Source organism: Carcharodon carcharias, chromosome 13 (genome assembly GCF_017639515.1).
Source record: "Carcharodon carcharias isolate sCarCar2 chromosome 13, sCarCar2.pri, whole genome shotgun sequence".
Taxonomy (NCBI): Eukaryota; Metazoa; Chordata; class Chondrichthyes; order Lamniformes; family Lamnidae; genus Carcharodon; species Carcharodon carcharias.
In genome coordinates, this window is record NC_054479.1 from 28,563,152 (window position 1) to 28,588,488 (window position 25,337).

General features: G+C 43.0%; 1 protein-coding gene across 2 annotated transcripts in view; it reads right to left on the reverse strand.

Annotated features, from left to right (window-relative positions):
* Window positions 1-25,337, reverse strand: part of LOC121286379 (EMI domain-containing protein 1-like) — a 386,722-nt gene that overhangs the window by 6,277 nt on the left and 355,108 nt on the right. Inside the window, exons 12-14 of one of the 2 annotated variants that reach the window (XM_041203470.1) lie at window positions 24,771-24,815; window positions 18,672-18,716; window positions 8,410-8,500 (exon numbers count right to left, since the gene is read on the reverse strand). In XM_041203470.1, the coding sequence (XP_041059404.1) occupies window positions 8,410-8,500; window positions 18,672-18,716; window positions 24,771-24,815 (181 nt within the window). Of the gene's footprint in view, window positions 1-8,409; window positions 8,501-9,150; window positions 9,236-18,671; window positions 18,717-24,770; window positions 24,816-25,337 lie in introns of both variants that reach the window. The other variant, XM_041203471.1, reaches the window with a different exon arrangement.

The window sequence follows — 25,337 nt, forward strand, 5'->3', positions numbered from 1 at the left end:
TTGGTGACCCTTTACTGCCTGGCCAGGTTGCACCTTTTGGATATCTGAAAGAGACAGACTCAAGGGTAAGGTTGTGGCGCTGGGAGGGGAAAAGCGAGTGGTGCATACTTATACAATCTGAAGCTTGAAAATTGGAAGAGAGTGTAGAATGAGGGAGAAGTGGGATGTGAGAAGGAGGTTTAGCTATAAGGGCATCTTCAATGGTTTTAGCCCTGCCAATGCCACTGCCACAGCCTCAGCAATGGCTGTTTCAGTAATTGTCAGCAAGATCTCCTCCATGGGATTTAGCACATACAGGGATGTGTGTCCCATCTGGTTTGCTCCAATTGCCTCTTGTCATGAATCACCTTTTCCTGCAAGGGTAAGGGATGTGTGTTTACTGAGTGTTGTGTGATCTGTTTGGTTGATTTGATTGAACAGCTGAGTGCATGCAGTCTGTGAGATATGGATGTGAGGCTTGCATCAGTGCAAAGTGTGTGAAGTTGAAGTGAAGCATATAAATGGTAGGCCTGATCCCAACTGATGGGGATTGTCGGTAGGTGAGTTAAGGGGCTTTGGTAAATTGAGCAATGTCTGAAGCGAATGGTACAGTTGATAGGATATGGCATATGAAGATGCATTTCTGATCTTGACCACTCATGTGAGGTCACTGCATTTCTTGTGGCACTGCATGTAGGTCCGCGGGGTTTGATTCCTGATATTGGCCTCCTGCTCCCGCTGCCCTTTGACCGTGTGCCTGGAGGCCTTCCTTTTCCCATGGTGCTATAGGGCATCTCCTCTTCCTCTCCACTTCCTCCATCAAGACCTCCAGGGCAGAGTTTAAAAACCTTAGAGCCTTCTTTCTCCCATGTTGTGCCATCCCACACTCTTTTCCAGGTCAAATTCTCTTCAACCATAACTCTCAGCATCTGCTCTAGCCACAATGCATGTTCCCTTTAAGAGATGCAGGTTAGCCTCGAACAGCACAGGCCAGGTTTAATTGGTTTTAGCTACTCATGATATCGGCCCTCCGCTTATGTATCCCTGGTGATGGGATCATTCAAATGAACAGGTAGCATGCTGGGCATGGATTAATCGTGCATCACAATCCTTACACCCATTTCCAGGGGCTATCCAATTTAGCTCTGTGAGCTCAGAGAGCAATGGGAATGGGAGTAGGAACAGCTACAGCCTTCTCAGGTAACACAGCAAAGCCAGGAATGGGAACAAGTCTCCAAACCAAGTCAGTTAGCTTCATTTATTGAGGTAAACTGATATTCTAATAGATGAAATGCCAGCATCTGTGACAGCAGAGAGGGAAATAGTATTACTTTTGTAGAACAGATCATTTCACTTTAATAGGCTCAGCACTTTGCTGTGAAAGGAGGGAAATGAGAAAAAACATGGAATAAAATGCATTAAGATATAAAGTTAGAACTTGACAAACAGCTTGAACGATTGAGTTGAGAGGTAGCAACCAATTTGTTGAACTCTATGATTATTTAGTAAATGAGATTTATTGTAAGTTTTACAATGTTATAAAGATAATGAGAATGGAGAGGATTTTTTTTAATGCTAAATGCAGTGTCTGAGAGTTTACATCTGAAGCAAATGCTGCCTTTGCTGGATTAAAATTCACGAAACCTATTTAATAAATTCACTCAGTAAGAAATAACTTGGCCGCCTTATTTTTCTTATTTAATATTAATAACACAGCTCAGAGACTTTTAACTTTTGATGTTGAACCCATATCATGTGAAGAATATCATTAATATGCAATTATACGCAGAGACATAGGGGAGGATTTTTCAGATGGTGGGGTTTCGCAAAGAGTCGGCAGGCAACACATCCCCGCCAATCACAGCAGCCCCACAACCATTTTAAACTCTGAGGAATGTTAACTGGCTGGAGATGAGACTTCTCCAATGAACTCTTCCCACCAGTCTCAAAATTTAGGCCAGTGGAAAATGGCCCTTGAGTTGCCAATAATTGCCCACTTAAGGTCCCCCTCCCCCACTTTCAGACAAGATGGTGCTGTAGTGGTAATGTCACTGAACTAGTAATCCAGAGGCCCAGGTTAATATGTGGGGACCCAGGTTCAAATTCCACCACAGTAGATGGTGGAATTTAAATTCAGTTAATAAAATCTGGAATATAAAGTGAGTCTCAGTAATAGTGACCAAGAAACTATCATCGATCATCATAAAAACACATCTGGAATAAGAGGATAGACCAAATGAACTGGAGAGATGGTGTAGCCGGGAAGGATTCAGATTCTTGAGGCACTGGGACCGATCCTGGGGAAGGTGGGACCTGTACAAACTGGATGGGCTGCACCTAGGCAGAGCTGGGACCAGTGTCCTTGCGGGGGCTTTTGCTAATTCTGTTGGGGAGTATTTAAACTAGTGTGGCAGGGGGATGTGATCCCAGGAGTAGGATCAGATAGGTCAGATTCATATCAGAAAAATGGAGGTAGAACATTAGCTAGGGACATTGTGATAGACATGGAGCTACAGGAGAAGCAAAGTTTAAAAAGTGTCCAGCAAGGGAAATTGATGAGGTTAAACTGTTTATACTTCAATGCAAAGAGTATTACAAACAAGGTAGATGAGTTAAGGGCACAGGTAGACACATGGCAGCAGGATGTCATTGCTATAACGGAGACCTGGCTAAAGGAAGGACAAAACTGGCAGCTTAATATCCCTGGTTATAGAGTCTTCAGACACGATAGAGTAGGAGATAAAAAAGGAGGGGGGTTAGCACTAATGGTTAAAGAATCAATTCCAGTTGTGAGAAGGGATGATATACTAAATGGGCCAACAAACGAGGCTTTATGGATTGAGTTTGGAAATAAAAAAGGGGCAGTCACACTATTGGGAGTATACTACAGACCCCCAAATAGTGAAAGGGAGATAGAAGAACAAACATGTAGGCAAATTTCTGCTTGTTAAGAACAAGAGGGCAATAATAGGAGACTTCAACTATCCTGATATCAACTGGGATTCAAACAATATAAGGGGCACTGAGGAAGAAAAATTCATGCAGTATGTCCAGGAAAATTTTTTCAACCAATTAGTGACAAACCCAACGAGAGGAGATGCAATTCTAGACCTAGTCTTGGGGAACAAAGCAGGGCAAGTGGGTGAAGTGACAGTTGGCGACCATATCAGGGACAGTGATCACAATTCAGTTGATTTAGCATTACAATGGAAAAGGACAGAGATGAGGCAGGAGTAAAAGTCTTGAACTGGGGGAAGGCAAATTTAGCAGAAATGAGAAGGGACTTGGCTGAGGTGGACTGGACAGCACTGCTGGAGGATAAAACAGTGGAAAACCAGTGGGAAGCACAAAAAGCGAGATCCTAATTGTACAAAGTAGACTTGACCCCTAAAAAAATAAGAATGATACTGCCAAATCTAGACCCCCCCGGTTGTCTAGAGGGATACAGGGGAAGATCAAACAAAAATAGAAAGCGGACGATAGGCACAAAGAACTAAGCACTGCAGATAGCCTAGACAAATACAGGAAGTGCAGGGATGAAGTGAAAAAGGAAATAAGGAAATCAAAGAGAGGGCATGAAAAAAGATTAGCCAGTAAAGTTAAAGATAACCCTTTTACCAATACATTAATGCTAAAAGGTTAGTTAAGGAAAAAGTGGGACCTATCAGAGATAAAGATGGAAACGTGTGTAGATGCAGAGACGGTGGGAAGGGTTTTGAATGAATATTTTGTCTCCATGTTTACAAAAGAAAGGGAGGATGTAGATATAGTAGTCCAGGAGGAACACTGCGAGATATTGGATGGGATAGTCATAAAGAGAGAGGAAGTACTCGAAGTGTTGAAATCCTTGAAAGTTGATAAGTCACCAGGGCCAGATGGATTATTTCTGAGGCTGCTGAAGGAAGTCAGGGAGGAGATAGCAGATGCTCTGAGAATGATTTTCCAATCTTCACTAGGTACAGGGGAGGTACTGGAGGGCTGGAGAAATGCAAACGTAGAATCATTGTTTAAAAAGGGATCAAAGGAAATGCCAAACAATTATAGGCCAGTTAGTCTTACATCGGTGGTGAGAAAATTAGTAGAATCAATCCTGAAAGATAGGATTAACTGTCATGTGGAAAGGCATGGACTAGTCAGGGATGGTCAGCATGGATTTGTTAAAGGAAGGTCTTGCCTCACAAATTTGATTGAATTCTTTGAGGAAGTGACAAGAAGGGTTCATGAAGGTAGTGTAGTGGATGTTGTGTACATGGATTTTAGCAAGGCATTTGACAAGGTCCCACATGGCAAATTGGTCAGGAAAGCAAAAGCCCATGGGATTCAGGGTAATGTGGCAAACTGGATAAAAGGTTGGCTTTGTAACAGGAAACAAAGGGTAATGGTTGATGGATGCCCTTGCGAATGGAAAGTTGTCTCAAGTGGTGTTCCGCAGGGCTCGGTGTTGGGACCCTTGCTGTTTGTTCTATATATTAATGATTTGGATGTGAACGTGGGGGGCACGATTGGGAAATTTGCAGATTACACAAAGATTGGTCAAGTAGTGGATAGTGTAGAGGATAGCCATAATCTCCAAAATGATATAGATGGGTTGGTGGGGTGGGCAGTAAAGTGGCAGATGGATTTTAACATAGAGAAGTGTGAGGTCATACATTTAGGGAGGTCAAACAGTTACAGGGCTTACACAATAAATGGGAATATACTAAGAGGGGTAGATGAAGTGAGAGATCTTGGCATACAAGTACACAGGTCCCTGAAGGTAGCAGTTCAATTAGACAAGGTTGTAAAGAAGGCATATGGAATGCTCTCCTTCACTGGCAGAGGTATAGAGTATAAAAGTAAGGATATAATGTAGGAATTGTATAAAACACTGGTGAGGCCACAACTGGAGTATTGTGGGCAGTTCTGGTCACCACATTACAGGAAGGACGTAATAGCTCTGGAGAGAGTGCAGAGGTTTACAAGAATGTTGCCAGGGTTAGAAAAATGTAGCTATGAGGAGAGATTGGATAGGTTGGAGTTATTTTCCTTAGAACAAAGAAGGCTGAGAGGTGACTTGATTGAGGTGTACAAAATTATGAGGGGGAATGGATAAGAGTGGACAGGATAAAATTGTTTCCCTTGGTGGAGAATTCTAAAACCAGAGGACATAGATTCAAGATAAGTGGCAGAAGGTGTAGGGGGGACAAGAGGAAGAACTTTTTTATGCAGACGGTAGTGGGTGTCTGGAATTCGTTGCCCAAGTTGGTGGTAGAGGCAGAAGCTCTAAACTATTTTAAAAAGTACCTGGATCTGTACCTTAAGTGCTATAAGCTGCCGGGCTATGGTTTGGGTGCAGGAAGGTGGGATTAGAGAGGGCACCTGGGTGTCCTCGGGCTGGCATAGACAAGATGGGCCAAATGGCCTCCTTCTGTGCTGTAACTTTTCTATGGTTCTATGGTTCACTAACGTCTTTTAAGGAGGGAAATCTGCCTTCCTTACCTGGCCTGGCCTACTTGTGACTCCAGGGGCAGGATTTCCTGGTTAGCAAGCAGGGGGCGGGGCCCGCTCGTCGATGCGTAAAATGACACAGGATGATGTCGGGCAGAACTTCCGCCGTCACCTCGTGTCCTTCCAATTTTCCGGTCGGCGGGGGCTCAGCCGAATCAGCTGTGCGTCCGCTGACCCGTCGATGGCCTATTGAGGCCATTGACAAACTCATTAACATCATTAATTGACCCATCCGTCCAACTTTAAGGTTGGCGGGCAGGCTAGAAGCCCTAGCGGGCTTCAGAGAAAGCATGAAGCCTCATCCACGGGCGGGATGAGGTTTCATGTAGGTTTTTAAAAAATTTAATAAATGTTTAACTAAAAGTGATGGACATGTCCCAACAGTCACATGAGGGGACATGTTAGGGAAATTTTATTTTTCTGTTTTTAACATCTTTACATTTGGAGCTGATCTCTCTGAGGCAGCACTCTCGGCTTAGGGACCCAGCCCACCCAGCGAGCGCATAGCACTTCCTGGCGGACGTCATGCTGGGCAGGTCTTAATTGGCCCGCCAACGTAAAATGGCGGGGCACCCCCAATTGGGGGCATTGATTGGAAGCGCGCCTGCATGCACCCACTCCTGAACTTCCCCCTCGACCGGGGTGGGGGGGGAAGGAGGAGAAGGATTCTGCCCCAGATCTACAGCAATGCCTTTGACTCTTAACTATCCTCTAAATGGCCTAGCCAGCCATTCAGCTCAAGGACAACAAATAAGGAATGGGGAACAAATGGGCCAGCGATGCGCACATCCCATGGAAGAACAAAATAAAAATTGGAGCAAGCCACCCTGGGCCTCAGCCAGCCCACATAAAATAAAATTGCGGACAGGTCAGTTGGGCAGGGGGGGAAGTGGGCAGGAGGGTACCCGGATAACTTTACGGGCCCCCACCAGTTGCCATTGGGTACCATAAAATTCTGCCCATATACACAAAATATAAAATCACATAACACACCTTTTTTTGCATAATAAACATACACATTCCTTGTATCAATGAAACTTGACTAGTCAAGCATTAAATGCACAGTCATTTCTTTACAGCTATTAAAATTTGCATTTTCTCTTACTGGGCCTTTGTACGCTATTTGAGCAGAGCAAATGCTTTCCGATCTCATAAAGGCTGTGTTTTAGTTTATCACAACACTTTTAAACCAGTTACAAAAAATAGTTTAATACCATAATAAATTATTTGGCATTTATAATTATGACATGCCCAACGTTAAAGGTTCATATTTCTTTGTCACAAATATATTTTGACTAAATTTAAAGGTATATCTGAAAGATTATGTGGAGTAGTTTTAAATAGCAAAATAAAGATCACAGCAGCTAAAACCAAGAAACACAAGGAGTTCTATTTAATACTGCCACAGCCATCTATGTTATAGTCTATTGTTTGATTTGCAACATGTGAAAGCATTTTAATTTTAGTCAAGTATTAATATTGTGTCTATGTGCTTTTGCACTGCAACTCAGTTTTACAAAACAGTTGTGAAAAAATTAGCTATTTGTTTGTAGAGGTCAGTGCAATAGGTTCTTTACATAGAGAATGCAGATTGTGTACTGATGGTTTGTGTAGAATAAACTATCATATAGCATTGTCATTTCTGTTGTTTAGATTGGTTAAAAAAGACTATAATTTTTATAGACTAATAGCATAAAAATAATACTTTGAGTCGTATTTACGGTGGCAAGTTACAAGTCAATCTCAGCCTATGGAATGGATATTGGATAAGTGTGAAAAAATGAGGAAAAGCGAGGGGTAGGCATCCCAATGAAGTGGCGCCAAAGAGTATAAAGGGACAATTATTGTCCTGCAATGCAACACATAAAATTGTAATGTGTAAGATATGTTTGGAGGTTTTATAAAAAAGGTACCTTTTTGCCATTTATTCCCTCTTCACTTAAATGTTCCTGGGATATAATTCTAGGGTCAGCACTTATTGTTCAGTGCCCATGCTGAAGCTGTTGCTTTGTTTGACCATTTTCTCCTCCACCATTCAATTTTACCACATGACCGACTTCTGAAGACAGTGACTCCAGTGTGGTTCCACGATGGCCAGAAGCCAACCATACTTGTCCCATGTAGCCATTTTCATGTGTGTGTCCAGGTAGTGAGTGTCAGAAGGCTAGTCAACCACAGAGCCGTATTCACAGAGCTATGTTTTCCAGCAAGGGTGGTTTGATAGCAACTGTAAGATCATTCTCCAGTGATCGCCTGCGTATGCAACTACCAAATAACATGGGATTGATTTCCATTTGCCCATTTACCTAGGCTGTTGATGTCCCTTTGGATTATTGCAAACTGGGTTGCATCATTGGATACTACATCTGATTTGATATCACCACACTTTGGATTATATTCCGTCCTCCAAGTCATTTATTAACAGCAGCTCCAATATGGTTTCCTGTGGCCTGTGAATGATGACAGTCCAGCGCTCTATGTTGTACATTTATTATGCAGTATAACGTTTCCCATAGCATTGTCACTTTTCCCACTTATGTTACAGGTTCCTGGCATGATTTTTAAAAAACATCTGTCAGTTGCATAGTGAAGATCTGTGCAGAATATATTTTGTGAACTATGAAATCAGAAGGAAGCTTTTTGTAAAACTTAAGATGGCATGATAGTTTTAAGCTGATTTTTGTCTCAATTTTGACACTGACAGGATCATTTTTGTCAGAATTACACTAAGTTCACAGAGTGTACACTGGCCTCTTTTCATCTGTTACCTGAAAGTCATCAGTGATGTATTTAAAATAGCACAGTAATAAAAATTGCATAACAAAATATAACTCCTCATCACTTCTATCAGCATCTATGGAGGATTGTTCAGTTGTAACTAAATGTTTGGGGCAATTTGTTGGCACAAACACTGCAACTTTTAATGGTCGACCACTTGGTTACCTGGCCACACGATGGCTTCCAGTAAGGTTACCCTTCTAGCCAGAACTTCTAATTCAGCTTGAAGATCTTGGAACATCTGCCAACTAACAGCCTGGTGGAGATTGAAAACAGCAATAGAAAATGTTTTGTTCCCCAGTTAAAAAAAATGTTATGAACAGGACTTGGGAACCAGGCTAGCCATGTTCTTATTACTTTCAGTAATTGCTCTAATTCATCTTGGTAAATATACCTGTTTAAACAACACCCAAGGGGGAAAACAAGTCCAATTTCATTAAGTAGCTATTTGTAAGCTTTTGGAAAATGACTCAACTGAGTCAGATTATTTGCAGGTTTTCCATTGTGAATTTCAAATCATTTTAATGTTTCAATTGGAATACAATGCAAGAGATCATTTTGGAGTATATCATGGACTTGCCTAGTTCCCACTGTTGCAGCGTCTGGGTATTTGGTTAACCCCATACACACATCAATAACAGCACTACAGTAAGGATTTGTACTGAGAATTGGACATCACACTCAGACACACAATAAAGAACATTGTTTGTGAACATTGTACAAGCATCCACTGTATTAAGTATAACTCTTTCCGTACACCAAATATGATTTGTCTAATTCAAACTAGAAGCAATTGTTGCAGATAAGTTGAGAATTAAACACTAGACTTTTTCATGTTCTGTTGTGTGACTGGTTGTGCCTGCCCATAAGACTCAGTGCAAACATCTTTCTATTCCCTTTACTCACCATGAATACCAATCATAGTCTCCAAGATTAATACCCTCTCTGCTAAAATCTTCAAAGCCTCCCGGATTTGGTGTATACCTTCCCCCTGTGGAAGACAGATACAGCCATCAAGGGAAATGCCAGCAACTGACTTGCTGTCATATCCTCCTTTGTTTTTGATAGGGTTTTGGCCTCAATTTCAGCATTCCATATGAATGACCAAAACAAAGGCAGTAGCATGCAGGTTCCATCTCAGTCTCTAAACTGCAAACATTTAGATATTACTTTTAGGTAGTCGTTGCAATGCATTCATCCGGAGCTCAGACATTTAAAGAACATTTCCAAACCAGCTAGCTTGGAACACTTTTCTGAACAAATCTAACAGATTATTCACTAGGCAGAATGCAAACGTTACGCTCAAACTATTTACGTTGGGTTTAGGCTATGGTGCGTTTTTCTTTTTAGTACAGATGCAACTTGTATCTTAAATATCTGCATATCATTATTACTTGAAATGTTGTACAAGGCAGGATGCGAAAGGAGGACAGATCAGCATGCTGATATTTCTCTGTTTAATGAAGCAGCCGGATGCAAATGATTAGAGCCAAGCGACACACGTAACATGGTAAGTCATGCAACAAGACAACATAAATGGAGGACAGTTTTAATGACATTTCCACAGCTGTATCCCCTTCCCGCTGCATGAGGAACAGGTAAATGACTGAAGCACCTGGCACATTTACAACATGTTTAGAAGACTCTGACAAAATTTGACATGTTCTTTAAACATTGTTTTAGGTGAAGCTGTGCATTCAGCTTCATATAGAAAAACGTCCAAAAATGGTTTTCACAATCATTTTTTTGATTAATATGATTTTTGCTTTGAATCATCGAAATATATTCAGTCAGAAAGGTTTGGAATAAACATGCAGAATTCATTGAAGATACTCATTAACTGTAATCAATGAATCTAGAAACCATGTTTGTAGCCATGACTCGGAAATATATTTTTGAGTTGTAAAATAGCATGCACTTTTATCAAGAGCTTCACAGCAGCACCACCAGGAACACAATGACCATTATGTGACCATGGCAGTTTCTTTCACAGAGCAAAAGAAACATAAATTTCAATTCCAAATGAAGCAATTACAGAATTTTAAAGAATGAAATGAAGAGTTCAGTGATGGGACAACACACTCTCAAAACAGCAGCATCAACCCCCCAAGAAAATAGCCATGGTGTACCCACCAGATTTAACAGAATTGGGAAATACACTGAATAGACTTTGGAAGTTTTCCGTATTTAAAGTTTTTTCTCCAATGGCTAGATTTATTAAACTATTAAATTAATTACTGAGTAAGTCTTTAGGTTAATAAAAGACAAAACCAACACACTCAAGTTAATAAAAAAAACTTTGTTCATGCATGGTTGGTAACAATCCTCCTTTGGTTTGTTGCTTCTGATGCTACAGAAGATGAAAACACAGGTTGACGACTTCCCTCCAAACTTCCGCCAATGCTGCTGGGAGGTGTTTGAGGATGGTGGAGGTAACTTTTCTTCCTCTTCCCTGCTTGTGGGATGTACCTGCTCTTGGCTGACACAAAAGTAGGTGGTTGGGCAAATATTGAGGAGGACTGCAAAATACCTCAGGAGGCCAGAGAAAGGTAGAATAAGCAGAAAGGTATCAGATGCAATTTAGTGTGGTGTAGATGATGCATTTTGCTAGCAGGAATGGGAGCTTACACTTACTGGAGGTGTTGAAGGACAGAGAGGCTGGGAGGTACAAATACGCAGAGGCCCATAATTAATGGCCCTTCTGGTACATTCTCAACCTAACTCCAGGGAAAGGACTTGAAAATTGGCTGGGATGCAGATTTTTCTGTTTCTGCCTTATCTTGTCAGCTTCTGTAAAGTTTTGTTTGGGACAGGACCAAATTACATCTCTTATATTAGAAGGGGCTTGGCTGGAGAAGGGACTCCAGGCTTAGACTTTCTTCATCCTTGGCCTGGTAGAACAGGAGTAGCTGGTAAGCCATGGAAAAGATTTTTCAAAGATTGAATAAATGACTTCTCTATCATCGGCTTCCCTGATCAAGCAAGCACCCAAGATGTGGCCCTACTGGTGCTGGAGCCCATCAGCAATATTAAAGGAAGGTGACTTTTGCTGACCCTACATGACCAAGGTCATGCGTCAAAATCACAAGTGGGCACATGCTGAAACTTACACCTGGCTGTCACCACAGAAGATTTTCAGGGCTAGAAGTCTTACTGTAGTGTGATAAATCCATTACAAAAAAAGACAATTAGCATTTCTGGGTTTACAAAAAAGGGCGTAGAGTACAAGAACAAACAATCAGAAAGCTGTGTGCCAAGAGGTCCAAATCTATGATTGGTGTTGTTAATGGGCAAGGCACCCAGTCAGTGGTCCAAACTCATAAAATGGCTCCACATAGCATCACACCCAGATAGCATGAGACAGCCTCCTGGAAGGAGGGATTGAACGGTGATCCTATAAAGATGTAGTGCACTAAAAGCATCAATCTTGAGGACTGTTTTAAGACAAACCATCACTGTCATACAAGGGATGCAAGTACAAACCTGTAAGAGACAAATTATATTCTGTTGGACTGATGATGGTCTCACCCACTGGTTGGAGAACGGGTGGGAAACCCCTGTCAGTTCCATGGGGGAAGCCTGGTGGAATCAAGTGCCCTCCAGGCGCTTAACTAGGCAACATCGGAGCTTTGCAGTGATTAAAGTCCCTGGAGGCGGAAGTCCCAACCGCCGAGGCCAGCAGCTCATCTTTGGTGCCAGAGCCAGAGGGAGTGGATGCTGCTGGAGGCACTGCACCTACCAGAGGCCCAGGATCATCATGGGACCCCAGGCCAAAGGTCAGTTGGGGCAGGATGGTGATCACTGGATGTTGGAGGCAATGGCTGGAGAGTGGCTTTCAATGGTCAGCCCCTGCCCGATGCTTGGTCCTGATTACGAAGGACCCCCACAACTCCCACCCAGGCCCCAGGTTTGCTGGGTGGCCTTCAGGAAGCGCGGGAAAGCCCTGCAGCCCCCATTTCATCCCTGAGCCAACATTAAGTAGCAGTGGGCTCAGGGATAATGGGTTGAATTTTCCGAGCCCACTGGCAGCGGGCGTGATAGGAGGCATGCACGGAAAGTATGGCACGACCACCTTCACGATGGCACGAGGGCAGGTCACAAATGTCCACTCAGCCCGCTGATGGCAGACTGCGTTTCCCGCCGTGGGTCAGCGAGGAGCTAATTGTAATACATTAGCATATAATGGAAAGGCCACCATGCCGGGCTCTTGGAACCCCACCGTATCGTCCTTCCATGTCGTTGGGAAAACACACCGACGTGTTTCACAACAGCGCGCAGGCGATGTGCACTTGGCAGCCTTCACTTTGGGGGAACTGAGGTGAGTGGGCAGCAACCTTCCCCACAGCTCACCCATTGTTTACAGGCCTCAGGGGCGCTGGGGGGCAGAGGCAAGTGCTGGCCAGCCCTGGAGGCGACTGTTGAGGTGGGAGGGGTGGTGTCCAGGGGCAACTGATGGCTGGCCCCGGAGCAGACTGCTGGGCGGTGGGGGGGTGGTGCAGCAAGTGCTGGCTAGCCTCAAAGGCAACTGCTGAGAGGTGGGGGGATGGTGTCCGGGGGCTAGTGCTGTCCAGCCTCAGAGGCGACTGCTTAGAGCGGGGGGGGTGGGGGGGGTGGGGGGCGGGATCAAGTGCTGTCTTGGTGCTGCATCCCCGCACACAGAAAATCGAGGTGGGGGAGCAGGGTATGCGGCGTGGAGTGACCACACATTGGGATACCTGTATAAACCGCCCATGCCTCTGCAACTGAGACAGATCAAGCACAGCCACAGTGATACGATTGGGGTTGGGCTCCTAGCCTGCCCACCCATGCAAGCGTCGCAGAGGCACTAAACGACTACCAAGCCTTCCATACCTTATACCGCCCCCACCCCCGAACCCCCTGGCACAAACATCAAGTCTACCACCACTTAATTGGACCGCGGAGCAGTTGGGCTGCACACGTTGTACAATCTCCTCACCAACGCTGGCCATATAGCAGTCACTGCTGGAGGTGCTCACAGCCCCTTGCCATCTCAGCATCCCGGTTTGGACCTGTCTCTCCCATGTCGCAGGTTGACAGGGCAGCCATGCAACGCACTCATCTCTGCCCATCCGAGGGGTGACCAGCATTCTCCGGGAAGCATTAAGGGGCGGTCACACAGGGCCAGGAAAGGTGCTAAGTACAGCCATGATAAACACGTCTCTCTCTCTTTCATGTTGCAGGAGGACTACGTCAGGATCATGGATCCTGGTGACCTAGCTGTGTGCCTGATGGCCTACAGAGACCATAGAAGATGGAGGAGAGAGTGACTGAGACACCTGCCTTTTAACTTGTGCAGAAAGTTTTCACATCTGAGTTTCAAGAGCACTGCTCATCAGAACATGGAGCCACAGGCAGAGTGACATTCTTAGGAGTTTATTGACAATAGTGAACAGTATGTACAAGTAATCAACACCCTTGGCCAGGCTGTGCAACTACTTTTACCTAACTTTCCTAACCCTGCCACTATGTCTTGGTGCTCCCCAGACATCCACAGCAGAGGTGGAGGCAGCCTTCTGACTGTGACACCCTGTCTGTGGTGACTTTGACAGGCATCCTCTGGAGGGCCAAGGCTTGTAGGGCCCCGGCCTGCTTTCAGGGTCCTGCTATGTGGCAGTGGCACCCTCCTTGGCCTGTGAAGCTGGAGCTGCAGAGCTCACAGGAAGAGGGGATTCGGATGGGCTGGTCACTCCCAGAGCCACCTGGGTGGATGGCCCCGGAGTGTGCACCTGCTGATCCCTCTCTCTTTGGGTGCCTGAGAGCCCCTGGCTGACTCCATGAGCAGAAGGGGTAGCTGGAGTGAGATCGTGCTGCCCAGCACCCTTCTCACATACACACTGTTGGAGGCCAACAATGGCATCAGCGATAGAGTTAAGCCCATGCATCAGTGCAGGAGTGATGTCCTGGACTAAGGTCTCCATGGTGGCCACCATCTTGCTAGTGTTGACTTTGGTGCATTGTAATGCGAGTGCTATCACCTCAGCCTGAAGATGGATGGACTCCTCCATTGTACCTTGCAATCTGAGGAGTGTGGCAGACATCCCTTCCTGTTGTTCCCGAGCTTGCCTTTACAGTTCCAGCAACTGTGACATGACCGAATCCAGAGGCTCATCATCTGACTTGGACTCAGCAACATTTTGGCCTCCAGCAGTCATCCGAGTGCTAGGGCCCTGGGAAATCCCTGCCTCCGCCTGCTGTGTATCAGAAAGTGCGATGTGCTCATCAGATTGTGATCCCGAGGCTACTGTTAAGCCAGGTCCCACCGAGGTGTGTGTCTGTGCGCTGGTGGAGGGTGTGGGTGAGCACTGTGATGCAACTTCAGGGAGGGTGCCTTCAGATTCCTCTTCAGAAGTTTCTTCAAAGCTTGATTGGAAGCCCTGGGTCATGGACTCTGTCGGCTGTTTGTCAGATGTGCCTATGAAAGCAAGGGGAGATAATTAGTGCATGGCAGTGGTCTGTGAAAGAGGACACATCACTCATGGCATTGTTATCTGATGGATGTTGCACTGCTGGATCCTCACTCAGTAGAGCAGCGCCAACCTCGCCGTCAGCACAGGACCGGTCCTGGTCATCACCGGCCAGCTGGATGGCTCTGTTTTCGAATTCTGTCAGAACTTTGACCTCCGGCATCCCTCCACCTGTCTGGAACCTCTCCCTCCTGTTGTGAGCCAGTTTATCCTGCATAGATAGGGATGGCGAGAATGTATCAGGACGCCTGCCAGGCCAGATGATAAGTATGCCTGGGTTGTGTGGGTGGTGAGTGGTCCCATGGACGGGATGAGAACAATGAGGGTGTGTGTGAGAGAGTGAATGGTGATGTCCCTTGCACTGGCAATGAGTGAGGGCCCTGTGGATGTGTGATGGGTTTGTGAGTATGTGAGTTGGGAGCGATGAAAAGAGTGACTTACGCTGGTGGAACGGAGGAGATCATTCATCCTTTTATGGCACTGGATGGCTGTCCTCCTCTGCAGGGCATTCATGCTGACCACCACTGCCACTGTCTCCCAAGCTGGGTTGGTGACATTGCTACCCATTGGCGGCCACAGCAGGTGTAGAGCAAGTCCCTTTGGGCCTCCATGGTATCTGACAGCCGCTCGAGGGACCCGTTGTTGAAGTATGGGGGCTGCAGTCTTTTTTCCTTTCCTGGCCATGTCTCCTGGACAGCAGTGCTGAGCTGGTGGTGATGAGCACTTTGCTGGCGGCTGCTTTTTAAAGATGGCAGCTGGCATGATGCAACTGCAGGGTGATGGCGAGCGGGTGAATGAGAGCCTGCCACCATGGAAACGGCATATTTCCCAGGAATGCATAATTAATGAGGCGGGCTCGGGAAGATACAGTGTGAAAACCCGCCAGTTTCGTTGGCGGGTTGGACTCCATTTTATCAGCCCGCTACCGCACTTAGTGCAATTCCGGGAACATTCCACCCAATGTGTATCAATTGGCTCATCTCACTATCGATGGCCAGGAATTCCATGTCAGCCCTTTCTGTCTTTCCACTTAATCGGGGAGGTTTTGCTGCCACCAAGAGACTGATGAGGCGCCTCACCCACGATTAAGTAAGTCCAGCCGCCATGTTTCCTGCTGCAATGGGGCTGCATTGAATCCAGCCTTAAATTTCATGAAGAAGTTTTTCAGTTAAATAGCGATCAGTGCCTGTGGCGGTCTTCCAGTTACAGCATTGGAGCCAAAAGCACTATTGTCATTCAAGAGGCAGATAGATGTTGAAAAGGGATTAATGGGAAGGTATCAGAAGACTATGGAAGGATGAACTGGATGAGTCGAATGACATCTCTCATCTGTACTTATCTTTTGTGGTCTCTACCTTTAGGGCATTTGAGGTCAGGTCAGGGCCAGACTCTGCAGCTCTATTGCCGCTTTCGTACCAATGCATCAAAATAAAAGTAGCATTATAACCACAAGCTGCGATGACATATCCACTTCAGAATTATGTACATTGTCAGCTTACAGTGATGCTAAATATGTACCATGATTTAGCGTGGAACATAAATATCTGGCCAGTGAGAAGCACCAAAACTTGGGCTAGGCCAACTTGATGCTGCATTCACACTGACACGCTCAAAAACAATTTCACCTACTGCACTTGACAAAATTCTGATCGCTACAATAGATGCCCAAAGGTTTCATTCATAATCATTCCCAGGTAAATCTTTTCCAGGAAAAGAATTTCCTGCAACCAGAACTTAAGTCACAATGGTTTACTTTCACCGTTATTCCCATGTTTCCATGCTATATTAAGTTCTAGGATGTCGTAGTTACACTTTTCATGAAGAACTCTTATCACTATTCGATTCACTTGCAACTGCTTCTCATCTAAATGTAAACAATAATTCACTTGTAAGTCAGCCTGGAGCTGAAATGGAGGTCCAATTGGTTTTTGTGAAGGGTTACATGCTGATGTTGGGTTATAGAGCTCCGATGGTGCTGCACCATGAACTACTATGAACCAGCATTGTGCCTATTCCTCACATGATGAGCTCCCACTCTCAATTGCACATGTAGGGAGGGATGCTAAGCAAAGGACAGGCACTCTTCAGGTCAATAGAATTTGGAAGTCCAGTCACGCCAAGGCAAGATCATGCACTCTCCGTTGCCTGGCATTGCAGAGGAGGGGAAACTACTTTCTATCTCTTGACTGTGAAAGGAGTGTGGGAGACTTTGGGGAAAACAAAAAGATAAGTTTGTGTAATCAGTCTAAATGCAGTGTGAACAATTATCTCAGCCCAATTATTCAATATCACAAACTCCATAACATAATTGGTGTGCTGAACTGAACACTGCAGAATTAAAAACTTGCATCCGCAAAGGAATTAGCTAAAGTTTTATAACATAAAGCAGATTTATTTAAAAATGGAACATGCTTTGATACAATGTATATTCCTGTGCAATCAAACTTTGATAGTTTTTATGCTCATTAGCTTGTAAGAAAATTGGTATACTGTATCAATACTGGTATATATATTGATATTAGTAAAACGTGGAACACACACACACGCACAACAACTGACTCAGTTATTCATGCTTTCCACATCTGTAACAGGACAGTATCCCTTTTGTAAGTTTTTCTCAAGAGCAATCTAACATAAAGCACTCTCTTACTTGCTGAGGTCACGAAATATGCTCAAAGCATTTTAATTTTTTTTAGAACAAAACATTGGTATTATAAAATTTGCTATCATGTGTAACTTTGGCAAGGGTATCAAAGTAGCTTCATATGATTAAAATTAAGCAACAGAGAGCAGGCTGAATGATTTTTTCTTTTGCTAGGAAACTGATATAAGGAAGATATTATCGAGTAATTTTAAATCTTTTAAACTTTGCACTTGGATAGACAAACAAAAGGAATAGAAACTGTTTAAAACAAAAAATGAACAAACTTACTCAGTAATTTTTGTTGTTTCATGAAATAAATCATTTGTAACTTTGTAAAGTAGAAGGCAATATTTTTCATAAATCAAATTCAACAAGTCAATGATTTTGTGCAAGAATCCTTTGTACATCAGCTATCAGAACTGTGAACCCCTTATTTCAAAAAACTAACATTTGAATTTGAAACCAAGGTCCATGTCTTATCAGGTGTTATTTTGGTGCTGAATTATAGTGCAAAATCTTACACTATTTTATATTAAGTGCCATGTTTAAAATAGTCTCACTTGTTGCTTTAAATACATTTCTGTGCTAAAGCAGCCATTTTCTGTGCTGGCAAAGAATGGGCACACACAGTAAAAGAACTGTGCAGATCCAGGTGAACATAGTTATTTTACTTTAGAGCAACTGTATACCTGCATGATGATCTCTATAAGGTCTGAGCACTTTTTCTTCCTTAACATTTTTTTGGAAATTAAGCCACATCATGGTACATGAGTCCATGCCACCCAAAATCTGGCTTTATTTTTGTGGCTAAATAAGTTTCTTTTGCAGGGACTTGGAGGCAAAAAAAGATTTGCAACACTTCACACATCAACAATGCCCCTTGAGCAACAATGCTAGTTTGTTACATTGTTGCAATATTAAAAATATAACATTGTTGGTGAATGGGCGAAGTGGGCTGAGGTGGCCAAAAAGCAGAACACAGACATTCTTTGCCAGCAACAGGGACAGAATTAGATTTTATACCAGAAATAACTAAAATTGGACCCAAAGTATCTTTCTAACGATTTGATGAAATATTTTGCTGTATAATTGAGATAAATGTACAGAACTGAAAAACATTATTTGACGGAAGGGAAAAATATTATCAGATCAAAAGTGTTTTAAAATAGAGCATGTCTACTTTATCAGGCTGCTTGATCAACTAATTTTCACAACTTTATTTCAGTTGTGTGCAAGTTTAAATAGACTATTGCTTGACTTTTTACAGAAGTACAATCCAGTATGAATCTGGAGCTTACCGGTTGTCCTTTATCTCCTGGTTCTCCCTTTATCCCTGGTTCCCCCTGTAAAATATGACACAATAATAAAGTACAAATCTCTTATGGCATAAGGGACAGTTAAAGGGATAGTTCCGTTTTTATTTGCAAAGATCTGAATTTGATTCATTTCAGGATTTGTGCAATCTGTTATTTTAAAAATGAAGGACACAACACATACTCCTGGCCTCCTAACTGCTCAGTAGGCAAATGCTCTGCCCCATGTGGTACTGAGTCACGTTGACTAGTAGCTTCCAGGTTAAATACTTAGTCCATCAATGTGATAATGTGGCAGCGGAAGTGCTAATGCTGCCTCTGTATGGCTTTGGATGGGAAAATGTTCTAAAGTTGGCCTCAGTGTACATGGACCTGAGGAGGTAGAAAGGCAGAGAATTCAACCAATGATTCTGTTGTAAGAACAGGATGAGCTTGGCAGGTAATGATAGAATCCGGCTTGCTGCAATGTCTGTTATGATCAAATAGACTACTATCTAGATTAATATATGAAAATTACCAGAGATACTCCCCGCATCTGTGGAATTATATTCTAGCCCGGAATACGTCAGGACAGGAGCTAGAGAACAAGATTGGAGGAAAAAGCTGTCTTACCATAGTATCTCATATAGGAAACTGTCCCTACAGAGTTAGGGTGGGACATCTGTCCCTAACTCCATGTCATTGTTCCAGCTCAATTTTCCAGGTAGTTGTCAGGCAATGTCAGTGAATGCCTAGCAGGATTCACATCAACAAATGGGAGCCTAAAAATGGTTTCCAGGAAATAATTATGATGTGGCAAGGGGGCGGTTACTTCAGTACTCAAAGTAGTAAGAGACAATGCTAAAGTGGCCACAAAACCCCAAAGTTTGGACCAGGCCAGGGCTAAAGCCATTACCAGGTAAACACTGGGAGGGAGAGGAGGCCTCAATTATGGCATCTTATAAGACCATATGACATAAGAGCAGAAATTAGGCCATTCGGCCCATCAAGTCTGCTCTGCCATTCAATCATGGCTGATAAGTTTCTCAACCCCATTCTCCTGCCTTCTCCCCATAACCTTTGATCCCCTTACCAATCTCGGTCTTAAATACACTCAATGACCTGGCCTCCACAGCCTTCTGTGGCAATGAATTTCATAGATTCCCCACTCTCTGGCTTAAGAAGTTTCTCCTCATCTCTGTTCTGAAAGGTCTTCCCTTTACTCTGAGGCTGTGCCCTTGGGTCCTGGTCTCTCCTACTAGTGGAAACATCTTCCCCACATCCACTCTATCCAGGCTTTTCAGTATTCTGTAGGTTTCAATCAGATCCCCCCTTATCCTTCTAAACTCCATCGAGTATAGGCCCAGAGTCCTCAAACATTCCTCATATGTTAAGCCTTTCATTCCTGGGATCATTTTCGTGAACCTCCGCTGGAATCTTTTATCATTTCTGCTGCTATCTCAGGCCTACAGACATGGTGGTTTTGGTAACAGGCAGAAACAGGGGTAGACAAGAGAGAAAGAGGCTGGCAACCTGAGCCTCGAGAACTAACAGAATCGTAGAATGGTTATAACACAGAAGGAGGATATTTGGTCAGTTGCAGCTGTGCCGTTTCTCTGCAAATGCAATTCAGCCAGTCGCACACCCTATCCTTTACCCAACACCCTGCAAATTTTCCCTCTTCAGATGCTTATCGAATTCTCTCTTGACAGCCCCAACTGTAACTGCCTCCACCATACACTCAGATAGTACATTCCAGATCCTAAACGCATGCTGCGTAAAAAAGCTTTTCCTTCTGTCACTCTTGGCTCTTTCGTCAATCGCCTTAAATCAGTATCCTCTGGTTTACGATCTTATTGCTAATGGCAACAGCTTCTCTCTAAGGACTTTGTCTAGACCTGTCATGATTTTGAACACCTCTATTAAATCTCCTCTCAACCTTTTCTTCTCTAAGGAGAACAGACCCAGCTTCTCCAATCTATTCACGTAACTGAAGTCCCTCATCCCTGGACCCATTCTCATAAATCTTTTCTGCACCCTCTCTAAAGTCTTCATGCACATTCCTCCACTACATTAACTCTCCAATCGTAGCATTTAATTGCATTCTGAGTTACCTTCAAATTTCTTCTTCTCTTAATTTGCTTTTCTGAATGTTTGCGTAAAGATGTTTTTTCTGCTGTTTTAAATTTTTATTTTTGTACTCAAAGTCCTCCTTTGAAATAACAATTTGCTCTACCTTATATACATTGTTCAATAATATTCTATTTAACTTGATGAGGGTCCCCCAAAGCAATACTTTTTAAAACATGTACAGCTCAAACTTCTCTAATCTTTCCTCGTAGCTCTCCCTTTTACATTTTGGATTAGTCCTGTTGCTTGTTTCTGTAATAATCTCTTGTTATAATCTCTTCAGAATTAAAATTGGGAGATTACAGGGATAAGAAGGGGCAAGGTCATCGAGGATTTTGAAAACAAGGGAAATTTTGAGAATTTTAAAATCGAGCCGCTGCTTAGCCAGAAGCCAATGTCAGCTAGTACAGTGGATGATGGGTGAGTGGGACTTTGTATAAGTAAGGACATGAAGATCTGAGTTTTGAAAGATCTCAAGTTTACAGACGGCAGAATGTGGGAGGCTTGCTCAAGAGTGCATGGAAATAGCCAAGGCTAAAGGTAACAAAGACATGAATGAGGACTTCAGCAGCAGATAAACGGAGGTGGATGGGGTCAGCAATGTTACAGAAATGGAACACTGTAAGAATAGAGCATTAGAGTAATAAGATATTGCAAGCCATAAAGAAATAGCTTTTTTAAAATAGGATTTGCACAATATAAGAGAAAAGACAAGAGAAAAGAGGATGTGGAAATTAATGACAGGATATGGTGACACACTATCGGCAGCAGGAAGAAAATTACTATACTATCTAAACAAAAATAGCTTATTCTAGAAAGGGGGGAGAACCACAGTGCACATTAGGATTATACATTACATAGAATTTACTATACAGAAACAGAACATTCAGCCTAAGGTCTGTGTTGTTGTGCTGTCTGCATTTATACATCATGCGAACCTCTTCCCATCATCCTTCATCTAACTCTGTCAATATATCCTTCTTTGTCCTTTCACCCCTGCAATCTGGAGCAAACACAATCTTTTGCCACCTGAAAGCATTCTGAGTGATTTGAGTTCAAGCAGTCAGTTGAACAGGGTGCTGAGTTGATTGGAATGAATGGTGAGAAATAGAAATGTCACGGTAGTGCATTTTTCTGAGGTTGGGGTTAAGGCACAAAGGCAGTGTTGATGCAGAGGAGGAAAATCTCTACATCTAACCCATGCTACGCCTTAACCTGAGAATGCCTGGGGTGCAAAGAGTGGAAAAATATTCAGCTCCCTGAGATATATTCTCAGCTTTATCAGGCAGAGAAAAAAAATAAAAAAAAAACCAATTTCTAGAAAAACAGGAAGGAGAAAGTACTTTTACGTATGTGCAAAAGAAAAACATGAAGCAAATTGAGAGTAAATACCATAATGGGAGGAGATAATCTACAAAAGGGATAGGCTTCAATAAACTGATTGACCTTTTCTTACAAAGCAAACAATATATAGGCATGTGAAATTTTTTAAAAATTGGGAACAGTTTGAGTACAAGGTTGCCAAAAGAAAATGGGAACCACGGGAGCCATTTTTACCTCTGCTGCCTGAACAGTGACCTGGAACATTAGATTGCCCTCCTGTTTTAGAGCCCACCTGATTTTCATCCCATTGAACTATAACTATAACTTACTCAATTATCAATCCTTTAAGGACAGTAATGATTTTGTTTGTAGATTCTTTTGTCAGGCTGATGTTATAGAATGCGAACTTACAGACAGGGACAAAAACTGTCCAGGTGACATTCCGGCAATGTTGACAATTTTTGGGTAATGCACACACTAGTTGCCAGTGATCATTCTATAACACAGTGATAAGACACAAAAGAAAATACCTTTGTTACAGCCATTTAAATATGAGTTAAAACACTCTAAGCTGTTTGAAGGGCTTTGCTATTTTGGTCTCACAAATGGTTTAAATGGTACATGTAAAAAGTACATTGTTTACTACTCATTATCTGCTGATTTATTTTCCTGTATAAACTTACATTCTGTATTGAATGCTTTCACCCAATCTAGTATTGGTTTGCTCTGAGGCAGCCAGCACTGGGGTCACTGCATGAGAAAGAGCAGGTCTACGTGTGGCCTAATAGGCAGCCCCTAAAGGGAACTAGAGCAGGCCACTACCAAAAAAGATAAGGCCATTTAAAATGCTCTTCTGAATATGGATTTGCATGGGGTCCAACATGAAAAAGGCAAGTCACTAACCTGGCTACTTCTATCCTTCCTTGTGATTGCTCCGCTCTCACAGTCACTGCCATCTCTCAGTCACACCATTCTCAGTTCCCTCACCCCTCCTTTCCAGTAGCTGCCACCCTCTCTCACTCCCCAGAAATCTGCAGTTCGTTTCTTCAATGATAACGAGCACAACTGGATGCATCTCAAGCCTTCCCACTACAGCATGTCATGAAGACATATTAATGTGTATAATGTTGTTGGAAATTATTTTAAAATTGGAATTGTAGTACAGTATGTGTCTATGTGTGTGTTTGTGTGTGGCTTAATTGGATTAAAGTCAGTTTGTCTGGTGCTTTGATGTATAATAGTTTGAGATGTTGATCAGATAAATGTAAGGAGTAAAAGGTAAAATGCAACTTACATTTTGTTGAATTAACATTCAAAAGAATGGGTAAAATCTTGCATCTGGCTAGGAGACACCATGCAATGTGTTTATATTACTAATAAAATTGGTGGACTGAAAGGATTATTGTTAGGAGTGGTAAAATTAAAAACCTAGTACTACAATGAAAAACTTACATTCATAGGGAAAGCTAGGTATAAACCGAGCAGTTTATGTGAGAGTCAGCGGCATGTAAGATCTAACATGTAAGATGTAAGCCTAGGACTGTGTCTGCAAAGGAACATCACTTTGAATTCATAAGGTCAAATGTGCTTTATATGGCCAGAAAACTCCCCCCATTGGGGGGGTTGCGTGGAGCTGGGCGGGGGCAGGCATGAACCCGATCGGCACCCCCGATCGGGGCCATGCTGCCATTTTACGTGGGCCAGCCAAGTAAGGCCCGCTCATCGTGACGCACGCCTGGAAGCGGAGGTGCCTCAGGGAGACTTGTTTCAGTGTTAAACTTTTAAATAAAGGATTTTTAAACTTTTAAAACATGTCCCCTCATGTGACACAGAATAAATGTATAAGTTTTTATTAGGTTTTAAAACAGTTCATGAAACTTCATCTCGCCTGTGGATGAGGTTTCATGAAAAATGCGAAGGCTGCCTGGGCTCTTCACCTCCCACCAACCTTAAGGTTGGATGGGCAGCTCATTAAATTGAGTTAATTAGGTTAATAGGCCCTTGACAGTTCGATGGGCGCGTAGCCAACTTGACTGTGCGCCCGCCGAACTGAAAATCTAAATGACACGCGGTGACATTGGGCTGCCTGCATGACATCACAGCATGTCATCTTATGCGTCGGCGAGCAGGCCCCACCCCCACTCGCCGATGGGAAAATACTGCCCTATGGGTTATTGTTGCCTTGGTGAAGATTTACCTGAGAGTGATTAATTTGGGAATTTGTTTAAAAGTTATTATGGTAGCAATTTGTAGACACATGTAAGTGTTTAATTTCTTGTTAAATTAATACATGTTTAATTTAGTCTTATATAGAAAAACCTCTTGAGGCTTGATGGTTTTTATTACTGAATTCAGAGCTGCATCTCAGACATACCAATTGAAAATATAGGTTATGACAGTTGTTTTAAGTTTCCCTCTGGGATTTAAACAGCTCAGCCTTTACCAACTGCTGTGTCATAACAAGTACCAGGATTGTTCCCTCCATGCCCGTTTTTAGACAAAAATAAATTTTTCCCCCATTTGTTTCAGGTAACAGGATCACTACAACTCTACTTATATATATCTAATAACTGTTTCAAAAAATAGATGAAATAAATACATTAATTCAGTCATGAAAATCTGAGATGTGTGAAAACCAGTAGCACAACTTACTGTTTCTCCTCTGAGACCTCTTTCTCCAGGATATCCAGATAGACCCTAATCGAGTTAAAAAGAGAAATTTTCACATTGCAGCCATTAAACAAACAGCTCTGGAGTTACAATTTGTTTTTTTTAAATTAGCTTTTGAATCAGCAGCCAGTACAAATTAGACTTGAAAAGACATGACTATTTGACAAAAAAGAGAAAAGCTTATTTAGTCAACTTTTTGGACTGAAAATTTCTTGAAAAAAAAGGAGACCGCATCATTTTCTTCGCAATCAGTGCTTAACAAATTTATGGGAATGCATGGTACTGAAAGTGTGTGGTTTTCAGCCTCATAAATGTGTAAAGCTCCTGGTGGGATCCTTACTGGAGTACTTAAATGATACAGAACCAGATCATTCCACAGAAGCTCTGCAATCACAAATCATGCTTTACAGTACACTGCTGAAAGGAGACACTTTGGGCTGATAACCAGCCAGCAAGCTTCTGCACCAGCCAAGATGTTACAAGTCACGTTTGCTGGCATTATTTTACTCACTGGTCAACTGACGTGGAGAAGAGACTCCATAGGAACTG